Source organism: Coregonus clupeaformis, chromosome 23 (genome assembly GCF_020615455.1).
Source record: "Coregonus clupeaformis isolate EN_2021a chromosome 23, ASM2061545v1, whole genome shotgun sequence".
Classification (NCBI taxonomy): Eukaryota; Metazoa; Chordata; class Actinopteri; order Salmoniformes; family Salmonidae; genus Coregonus; species Coregonus clupeaformis.
The window spans coordinates 47,045,883-47,056,811 of record NC_059214.1 but is presented as its reverse complement, the minus strand read 5'-3'; the positions used below and the strand labels follow the sequence as shown (position 1 = coordinate 47,056,811).

Here is a 10,929-nt window from a genome sequence, read left to right as displayed (position 1 = left end):
AAATGGCCATCACAAAGCCCTGACCTCAATCCTATAGAACATTTGTGGGCAGAACTGAAAAAGCGTGTGTGAGCAAGGAGGCCTACAAACCTGACTCAGTTACACCAGCTCTGTCAGGAGGAATGGGCCAAAATTCACCCAACTTATTGTGGGAAGCTTGTGGAAGGCTACCTGAAACGTTTGTCCCAAGTTAAACAATTTAAAGGCAATGCTACCAAATACAAATTGAGTGTATGTAAACTTCTGACCTACTGGGAATGTGATGAAAGAAATAAAAGCTGAAATAAATCGTTCTCTCTACTATTATTCTGACATTTCACATTCTTAAAATAAAGTGGTGATCCTAAATTGGCCTAAGACAGGGAATTTTTACCAGGATTAAATGTCAGGAATTGTGAAAAACTGAGTTTAAATGTATTTGGCTAAGGTGTATGTAAACTACCGATTTCAACTGTACCTTGGCTGCTCTCCTCATGTCTCCTCTGGTCCACCCAATCCCAGTCTCTGGTCCACCCAATCCCAGTCTGTCTGTGTCCTGGTGCTCATTCTGGAGATGACTCTGCCATTGAATGCATGGACCTCCACAGATTCCTATAGGTGTGGTCCAGGCATTCAGATAAGTCAACATTATGCCACTGACAAGAAAATCCATTGCAATGTATTATTTTCCTTCTACTGAAAAAAAAAAAAAAGAAAAATCTGCAAAAACCAGATATGCATTTACATAATGTAAATGCGGTGGGCATAAATCGCAGGTACAGCTCCTCTGAAGAGACTGTTCAGAAATGTCACGGTCAATCGTTTTACCTGTAGGCTACTGCACAGGTGAGTAATAAGGTTCTGTGTACCATGGCCTATTTGTATTGAAGATTCTGAGTTTATTAGCTATCTCAACGGAATATACCTGCACCGAGTTAGTATAAAACTAGTAGTCCTAACATTATTATCCTGTTTGCAGATTTCCTTGATTCTCCCGGGCTCCGAGTCCATTTGACTGCATTACTCCACATATTCCTCCAAGTTGCCCGGCTGCTGTACAGCCGATCAGCGCCATTAAACGGCTGCTGTAACCAATGCACGTTTTCAACTGTGAGTTCAAGGGTTGTTGGGACCTGAACTGAATCTTCTAGGCCTACTTGTGATTAGACCGCTGACTAATTTCTTCATTTACACAATGGGCCAAACATTAAATCTATTCGAAATGTATCTGACAAGAAACATGACCCGTCTTTTTTCTAAAATGTTTGCACAGCTACTGATGGCAACTGTATTTCTTTCTAATTAGAAAAAATACTAAATGCCTTGGTTTCATAGCAACGAGATTTATACTACAACAACACAGGCTTTGAGTTGTCAGTTGTTAAAAGTCCTTAGAAGCCATGAGAGCTTTGGTATTTTTGGGCGAGCTCTGTTTTTCCATCTGCCTCTTGAGTCTCTGCATCTGGGCAATGAGGCTGTAATGGGGCTTAATGTTGTGGGGATTGGCCGAATGCTGGTAGGCCATGCATGTCCGCATCCTGTCCAGCAGAGAGTAAATCTCCAGGCTTTTCATTTGGAGATGTTGCTGCAGGATGTTTGGCCCCGGCAACACTAGGTCTTCTGTGTGGGTTCGCTAAGGAGAGGATAAACACAACAGAAAACAGTCAGACCACATGGGGATGGAGCGCGTCCATGAGATTAGCAGCTATGAATGTTTCCGTGTGTTACTGTACCTATCCTTGAAAATCCATCAATGGTAAACGATGGAGATGTTCACCCAATATGTGCTCACTTGAGACAGTCCTGTGATGACTCACCTTGAGTTTGGAGCCCACGTTGAAGCGCGCTCTGCTTTGGCGAGATGAGAAGGTGAGGTAGATGCGTTCCTGGGACTGGATACGGAGGCTGATGTGGCTACCAATGACCAGACAGATGGGCTGGAAGGGAGGGGCTTGGATGTGGTGCTCAAGGTCTAGCCAGTTCCAGCGTCGTCTCAGAGCCCCGGTCTCACTGCAGCAGGATCCTCCCAACTGGGTCAGGTTCACCCTTCAAACACACACACACACACACACACACACACACCCCAAAGCTTAGGTCCACGTTCCACACACAGGTAGGCCACAGTTACAGTATAGACATGCAGTAATAGCAGAACATTGCCACAGTTGATCTGTGTACGTGATGTTCAGGGCAAACATTGGGGCTACACACCATATAAGTCCATTGGGGTGGTAGCATGTAGACTGGCCTCTGGTTGTAAACATGGCCTCAAGGTTTGGCTCAAAGTCCTTGTCCTCCATGATTATATAGATGAAGTCAGCAGCCTCCACAGAGGAGATTATGATAGCAACATTCCCAGATGGATAGCTTTGTTTCCACTAAGGAACTTATTGCAAAACTATTGTACAATTGTAGACAAGCCTGGTGCCTGAGTCCCTTTAATAAAAAGATACAACACATTACCTGTTCCATCCGGATATAACGTGATGAAAGGTTTGCCATTTGGATAAATCCTCAGAAGCAAATGTGTTCTCTAAAAAACAAACAAATACATCACTCATTTATTGTAGTCCGTGGACCTGAACAGTAAGGGATAGCGTGGATCTGAACAGTAAGGGATAGCATGGACATGAACAGTAAGGGATAGCGTGGACCTGAACAGTAAGGGATAGCATGGACCTGAACAGTAAGGGATAGCGTGGATCTGAACAGTAAGGGATAGCATGGACCTGAACAGTAAGGGATAGCGTGGACCTGAACAGTAAGGGATAGCGTGGACCTGAACAGTAAGGGATAGCATGGACCTGAACAGTAAGGGATAGCGTGGACCTGAACAGTAAGGGATAGCGTGGACCTGAACAGTAAGGGATAGCGTGGACCTGAACAGTAAGGGATAGCGTGGACCTGAACAGTAAGGGAATAGGTGTAGTGAGCACTCAGATGAGATAAGTTGGTGTCAGTGACATTACAGGGATGGTGTTAATGCAGAAACCTACCCTCTCTCTGTGCTGCCTGTCCATCTCCCCCTGGAGGGTGAAGATGTTAATGCAGAAACCTACCCTCTCTCTGTGCTGCCTGTCCATCTCCCCCTGGAGGGTGAAGATGTTAATGCAGAAACCTACCCTCTCTCTGTGCTGCCGGTCCATCTCCCCCTGGAGGGTGAAGATGTTAATGCAGAAACCTACCCTCTCTCTGTGCTGCCTGTCCATCTCCCCCTGGAGGGTGAAGATGTTAATGCAGAAACCTACCCTCTCTCTGTGCTGCCGGTCCATCTCCCCCTGGAGGGTGAAGATGTTAATGCAGAAACCTACCCTCTCTCTGTGCTGCCTGTCCATCTCCCCCTGGAGGGTGAAGATGTTAATGCAGAAACCTACCCTCTCTCTGTGCTGCCGGTCCATCTCCCCCTGGAGGGTGAAGATGTTAATGCAGAAACCTACCCTCTCTCTGTGCTGCCGGTCCATCTCCCCCTGGAGGGTGAAGATGTCTGAGGAGTCCATGACGTCCATCTGAGGGAAGCGTGACTCCTCTTGGATAGTCCAAACCTCATTGGACAGTCTGTAGGATATGGTTTTGATCTGACCTTAAAAACACAAGAAAAATAACCCTGTATTTACATTTTTGTCTGAGAGTGCAAAGTCACTATACTCAGCATCTCATGTTAGTTAGATAATAAGCATTTTAACTATTTAATGTATCAAGGATTTTTTGTGAAAGCGTGAAAATGGACTTACCTGAAAAAAATCGGTTCTGATTGCCTGTATTCAGGAGGACCTTCTGAAGTTCCCATTCCCGCAACCTTAAGTTAAAATGGGTTAAAATAGAGTTTGGCCTTCCTCAGAGTGCACCATCGGAACCGCGTGAAGTGATTCACACTACTTTGGGAGATTAAGTGGAAAACTCTCCTCTTCTTTCCAAAACTCACACTCTGACAGATATGTGTCCCTTTGGCCACGTTTAGCTTTTAAGTCTAAAAAGGGCACATAGAGCCCCACAGTGGAGGTGTCATAATACCCATAAAACCTAGCGGTCAAACAGGGAAATGGTTCCAATCGTTTTCCCCCATTCATTTCTCCCAGAGGGGATTTTAGAAACACTTAAAATAAGGGCTGTGTTTCGTGTAGGCTTACCCTGGTGTGAGTTTTATGGGTATTATGACTCATGCTGTGGGGCTCTATTACACATGTATGTTGAGAGGTGTGAGGCGCACCATCATTCGATTAGAGACCATTTATGCTTGATCCGAAAATGTGGTCGGAGACTCAGTATGGAGGGTGTGACGCAATTGCGGAGCCTCCGGAGCCTCCCAAATGTTGTAACAATGCAGAGGGCTCTGTATAGCTCCACATTGACATGATTGGTTGACGGTAGGTGGGGGCGGGAGGTCGTGTATAAACACAAACTCACTTCCTTGACAACTTCCTTCACAACAGCTATGCGCTGCTCCGCGAAGCTCAATAAGTACTGTATGAATGCCCTGACTTCTGCAGAGGCCGTATTCCCATAAATGCAGCACGGCCATTGCAGACGACGGATTGACCCTGCAGCGCCTTTTACAGGAGCCGACTGCAGGGGGTTTCAAATAGCTGACACCGAAATGGACAGGGTATAACATCATTTAGATGCTTTCACCTCTGCTCTGCCCGCTCCTTTGCAGCTCTCTTCTCGTGCTTGTTCATGAAGGGTGGGTGAGGGCCCACATCAATCTTCCTGTTCACCTCCACAGCAGCTAAGGCCCGCTCCTCTTCCAGGAGAAACTCTCGCATTTTCTGAGCCCGTTCACAGCAAAAGAGCTGAGTAGAAAAAAAAGAAGAAGAAAAAAACGGTTCTATGGGTGTAGGAGATTCTTAATTCTAACCCATATCTACAATCTCAGCAGCATGCGATCCACACCAGGAGCAATAAAGGAACATAAGAATGCAATCATTCCAGTCTCTCTCTGAAACAGGTATTTATAGACTGGCCCATTGTTACTTGTATTGATTTGCTTTGAATTGATAGTCTGAAGAACAACTTCACTGTCAGCAGGACTCACCAATTCCAGGTCACGATTATTTTCCAATTGTTCCCGGCGTATGAAAGGGTTACAGGGTTGCTGGCAGTAGTCACATAGAACAAAGTCTGTTTCCCGTTTGGACTGAGAGGATCCAGAGCTGGACACCACTGGGATCTAGAGTAGGCAAGCTTCACCATCATCATCACTCACTCCTCTAATGCAAAATGTATGTACAGTACTATATTATGTATGTACAGTACTATATTATGTATGTACAGTACTATATTACGTATGTACAGTACTATATTATGTATGTACAGTACTATATTATGTATGTACAGTATCTCACAAAAGTGAGTACACCCCTCACATTTTTGTAAATGTTTGAGTATATCTTTTCATGTGACAACACTGAAGAAATGACACTTTGCTACAATGTAAAGTAGTGAGTGTACAGCTTGTATAACAGTGTAAATTTGCTGTACCCGCAAAATAACACAACACACATCCATTAATGTCTAAACCGCTGGCAACAAAAGTGAGTACACCCCTAAGTGAAAATGTCCAAATTGGGCCCAATTAGCCATTTTCCCTCCCCGGTGTCATGTGACTCGTTAGTGTTACAAGGTCTCAGGTGTGAATGGTGAGCAGGTGTGTTAAATTTGGTGTCATCGCTCTCACACTCCCTCATACTGGTCACTGGAAGTTCAACATGGCACCTCATGGCAAAGAACTCTCTGAGGATCTGAAAAAAAGAATTGTTGTTCTACATAAAGATGGCCTGGGCTATAAGAAGATTGCCAAGACCCTGAAACTGAGCTGCAGCACGGTGGCCAAGACCATACAGCGGTTTAACAGGACAGGTTCCACTCAGAACAGGCCTTGCCATGGTCGACCAAAGAAGTTGAGTGCACGTGCTCAGTGTCATATCCAGAGGTTGTCTTTGGGAAATAGACGTATGAGTGCTGCCAGCATTGCTGCAGAGGTTGAAGGGGTGGGGGGTCAGCCTGTCAGTGCTCAGACCATACGCCGCACACTGCATCAAATTGGTCTGCATGGCTGTCGTCCCAGAAGGAAGCCTCTTCTAAAGATGATGCACAAGAAAGCTCGCAAACAGTTTGCTGAAGACAAGCAGACTAAGGACATGGATTACTGGAACCATGTCCTGTGGTCTGATGAGACCAAGATAAGCGTATTTGGTTCAGATGGTGTCAAGCGTGTGTGGCGGCAACCAGGTGAGGAGTACAAAGACAAGTGTGTCTTGCCTACAGTCAAGCATGGTGGTGGGAGTGTCATGGTCTGGGGCTGCATGAGTGCTGCCGGCACTGGGGAGCTACAGTTCATTGAGGGAACCATGAATGCCAACATGTACTGTGACATACTGAAGCAGAGCATGATCCCCTTCCTTTCGGAGACTGGGCCGCAGGGCAGTATTCCAACATGATTACGACCCCAAACACACCTCCAAGACGACCACTGCCTTGCTAAAGAAGCCGAGGGTAAAGGTGATGGACTGGCCAAGCATGTCTCCAGACCTAAACCCTATTGAGCATCTGTGGGGCATCCTCAAACGGAAGGTGGAGGAGTGCAAGGTCTCTAACATCCACAAGCTCCGTTATGTCGTCATGGAGGAGTGGAAGAGGACTCCAGTGGCAACCTGTGAAGCTCTGGTGAACTCCATGCCCAAGAGGGTTGAGGCAGTGCTGGAAAATGATGGTGGCCACACAAAATATTGACACTTTGGGCCCAATTTGGACATTTTCACTTAGGGGTGTATTAACTTTTGTTGCCAGCGGTTTAGACATTAATGGTTGTGTTATTTTGAGGGGACAGCAAATGTACACTGTTATACAAGCTGTACACTCACTACTTTACATTGTAGCAAAGTGTCATTTCTTCAGTGTTGTCACATGAAAAGATATACTCAAACATTTACAAAAATGTGAGGGGTGTACTCACTTTTGTGAGATAATGTATGTACAGTACTATATTATGTATGTACAGTACTATATTTTGTGTGTATGTATCTACTGTACTATATTATGTATGTACAATACTATACCATGTATGGAGAGTACTATAGTATGGATGTACAGTACTATCGTATGGATGTACAGTACTATCGTATGGATGTACAGTACTATCGTATGGATGTATGTACGTACAGTACTATAATATGTATGTATGTACGTACAGTACTATAATATGGATGTATGTATGTACAGTACTATAATATGGATGTATGTACGTACAGTACTATATGATGTATGTGCAGTACTATATTATGTATTTAACATGAAATATGTCATCATGAAAACAACAAGCACTGTGGGAATAGAGTAAGCTCTAGTAAGTGTGGTTTTGTGGTTTTGGCTCTGTACTCCAGCACTTTGGATACACAATGATACAATGACTATGAGGTGACTGTCAGCTTTATTTTGAGGGTATTTTCATCCATATCGGGGAACCGTTCAGAAATTACAGAACTTTTTGTTTGTACTCCCCCCATTTTAGGGGATCAAAAGTATTGGGAAATATTCACTTATATGTGTATTAAAGTAGTAAAAAGTTAAGTATTTGGTCCCATATTCATAGCACACAATGACTACATCGAGCTTTTGACTTTACAAATTTGTTGGATGCACTTGCTGTTTGTTTTGATTGTGTTTCAGATTATTTTGTGCCCAATAGAAATGAATGGTAAATAATGTATCATTTTACAGTACACGGTTATCAAAACGTCAAGCCAGGGTAAGCCTACACAAAACACAGCCCTTTTTTTAGTCATTGCGTGCTACAACTATGGGACAAAACACGTAACGTTTTATTACTTTAACACACACAACGGTTCATCCGATATGGATGGAAATACCCTCAAATTAAAGCTGACAGTCTGCACTTTAACTTCATAGTCATTGTATCATTTCTAATCCAAAGTGCTGGAGGTTGCTTACCTTTTCAAAATGAACCGGCGGTTGTTTCGACTCGGGTTTGTAGGCCAACAGGGAAGGTGGCCCCACATTAGGTATACCATGCGACTCATCCTCCTTCTCCTCGTCTGGCTCTTCGTTCTTCCAGACGACACAAAAGATCAATCAATATTTTCTGTTTTGTTTTGTTTGGTACTAAATTGGTTGATTGAATAGCCCTGCTGTGATTGAACTATTTTCTATTAACTAATCACATACCGTAGGCTATATACATGTTAGCCTACCTTACCTCTGAATCAGGCCCAATAACTTCACACTGGAGGGCTGTCTGGGATGAGGCTTTTGGCTCAAACCGCTCCACTTCACTTTGAACTACGAGAGAGGAGGTAATTGTAGGAAGGTGCTGACAGATGTTTGAGTAGTCAGAGGGGGGGGGGGAGCAGCAGAAAAGTGTGACACATTCCAACCCAAACCGTCTGACATTCTGACTACCTTGACAGCTGTCTGTGAGTGTCTGCTCCACCCACTCCCAGTCTGTCTGGGTCCTGGTGCTCACTATGGTGATGGCTCTGCCGTCCAGCGCATGGACCTCTATGAACTCTGCTGTGGTAGAATCGCTCCTTGGCGGTGTGCTGGATAGTGCGGGATAAAGAGTGCCTGTTCTTCAAGCATGTTAAGACTGTGTGGCAAAATAGTTTCAAGTGCATGCCAATTTTGTTATGAAATGCAATAGCTGTTATTAATCGTATGACAATTCTGTGAACACAATGCTACTACCTCGCTCTCCAAAGGTGCATGAATTGAGGAGCAAACTGAAGTGAAGAGGAAACTGAGGAACTCTCGGAGGGCAGTGGAAGTTTATAAAAAGTGCTTCACTGCTAAAAGTAAAACAAACGCATCAGGGCCAGGATTTGGCCCTTCCTATGGGTACAGGGACCAATCACAATGGGAATACAAAAAAAAAACATGACGTGATTGGTAAATGAGTTGAAAAATCTCACCAATAAATTGTGTGTCCAACTCATTTGCCAATCACATTGTGATGGAAATGTTCTATGTGTGTATCAGATCGTATGTTTAGAATAATGATGCTTTGTAATTGGTTGGGTTCATGCGAGTGACAGATTGACTACAAACAGGAGTTAACCATAATATCACTGATAAGCCCCTGTAGTTCAGTTGGTAGCGCCCTTGCTACGTCAGGGTTGTGCGTTCGATTCCCACGGGGGGCAAGTATGAAAATGTATGCACTCACTAACTGTAAGTCGCTCTGGATAAGAGCGTCTGCTAAATGATTAAAATGTAAATAAGCAATTTGGCAGTACGCCCACAACATTGCTCTGGGATCCAAAAGGAGTATCTCAGTTTCAAGGTCTCAGCTTTGAGAGAAGAAGCCTCGTGAGGTATCAGTCTGTCACATGCAGGAACCAACGTTAATAATGAATAATGTATATCATGCTTATATGACTTGTTTGTGTAGCAATATATAAGGACTGAAAGGGAACGCCCTTTTCAGAGTTCTCATCAAGCTTGTATTGAGTTTGTGAACCTCTCCAGCCTTGATAATAAAGAGTGATTCATTTAATATTGACTTCAGGTGTCCCTGGTGTTGAATTTCCACCACAACATCATGTTTTTTGCATGCCGATTGTGATTGTGGTACCTGGGCCACTTTAAAATAATATATAAAATCCTCCTTCATTTTTTTTTATCAGTAAATGAACTTAATGAAGGCGAATGGCTGACGCGCGGTTTTTTAATTGTAACAATAAAAAAGCACTTGTATCCAGTTCCGCTGTCCTCTAACAATAGGCTACCAGCCTATTGGATACATTTTAGTACATTATACTCATTTCTCTAATAATCTCTCATTGAACCTGAAATAATACAAAATGTCTTACTTTATAACCTTTTCGTCTGTGCTCAAAGGAGTGCTGGCATGGGTCTTTGTTATGTTGCCCCCTAGCATTGCACAGTGAAGGAAACGTTAAGTAGGCTATCTATCTGCTTCTAAATGTATACAGTTACAGAACAATTACAGCACAACGACAACGCAGTGAACATGATATCTCATTAGTGAGTTAGCCTACTCACTCTTTCCAAGAGGTCGAAGTGTCGTGTCCAATTCACAGACTTTCCAAATGTCATCCGACGCCATATAGGTGGGCAAAATTTCAACGTTGTCAGATAAACTTGGATACCTGTCCGTCACAAGAGTCGCAACGGGGGTCTTTCTGATTGTCACAGGTCAACTGGCCCCCTGGGTTTTGCACGTTTTCGACTAAGAACCGAGGGGCGTAAAAGGTCAGTCTTGTCGTCCAGAATCTTGAATGATTTAATCTGTCGTCTGCCCCCTACTCATATTGACAGGGTTTTATGGAGTAAGTGGCACCCACATGAAAATAAATAGACCCTGTTCAATCACAAATACTAATGACATCATTAATTTTTTATAAAATACATGGCAACAGCTTAGTGTGCATTTTATTATTACATCATGTGGCATTTAGAACTCAGTGATGCGCTTTAGGTCTAAGCCTAGAGATCCTGTTAAATTACTAGAAGGGCTATGTCATAAACCCTAAAAGTTCCAGAATGGGGTGAAAACATCAGTACAGGCATAATCCAGATGTTACTTATGCAGGACAATAACAGTAAGGCTGTGATATATCAGAAATTGTGTAATAGAATTATTGTCAACCCAAAACATTGTCATATAAGTATAAATACAGTTTATATGGGTTTTATGCCAATTTTCTGTATAAATAGATCCTAAAATATATGTAAACAGACCATAAATGTCTCCATTTTTATTTTCTTGGAAAGCAGTGAGTGCTATTATTGTAACACTCTGGCTCTATGGACGTTTATATTGAGCCAGGGTTGTTCATTTTCTTGTGTTGGGTGTATTTCATTTGGTGGTGTTGGGGATGGGTGAGTTTCATTTTGTTTGTGTCATGTGGTGATTGGTCGATGACTCCCAATCAGAGGTAACGAGTGTCAGCTGTCGGCTCGTTATCTCTGATT

General features: G+C 43.4%; 2 protein-coding genes across 3 annotated transcripts; both read right to left on the bottom strand.

The window, feature by feature from the left end:
- Positions 1 to 610: 610 nt before the first annotated feature.
- Positions 611 to 2,726, bottom strand: LOC121536187 (glutamate-rich protein 6-like). 2 transcript variants are annotated; one of them, XM_041843461.2, is made up of 4 exons: positions 2,433 to 2,726; positions 2,191 to 2,346; positions 1,797 to 2,025; positions 611 to 1,612 (listed from the first exon to the last, which is right to left on the bottom strand). In XM_041843461.2, exons 2-4 carry the CDS (start codon positions 2,277 to 2,279, stop codon positions 1,361 to 1,363), a joined length of 570 nt encoding a protein of 189 aa, XP_041699395.1. In that variant the 5' UTR covers positions 2,280 to 2,346; positions 2,433 to 2,726; the 3' UTR covers positions 611 to 1,360. The 2 variants fall into 2 exon arrangements, with proteins under 2 accessions (XP_041699395.1, XP_045062383.1); XM_045206448.1 differs by having other exon boundaries at positions 2,191 to 2,726.
- Positions 2,727 to 2,915: 189 nt separating this feature from the next.
- On the bottom strand, positions 2,916 to 10,228 carry LOC121536373. The gene is made up of 9 exons (XM_041843643.2): positions 9,997 to 10,228; positions 9,804 to 9,864; positions 8,395 to 8,534; positions 8,192 to 8,274; positions 7,927 to 8,043; positions 5,012 to 5,146; positions 4,609 to 4,769; positions 3,711 to 3,775; positions 2,916 to 3,559 (listed from the first exon to the last, which is right to left on the bottom strand). Exons 1-9 carry the CDS (start codon positions 10,058 to 10,060, stop codon positions 2,916 to 2,918), a joined length of 1,470 nt encoding a protein of 489 aa, XP_041699577.2. The 5' UTR covers positions 10,061 to 10,228.
- Positions 10,229 to 10,929: the final 701 nt, after the last annotated feature.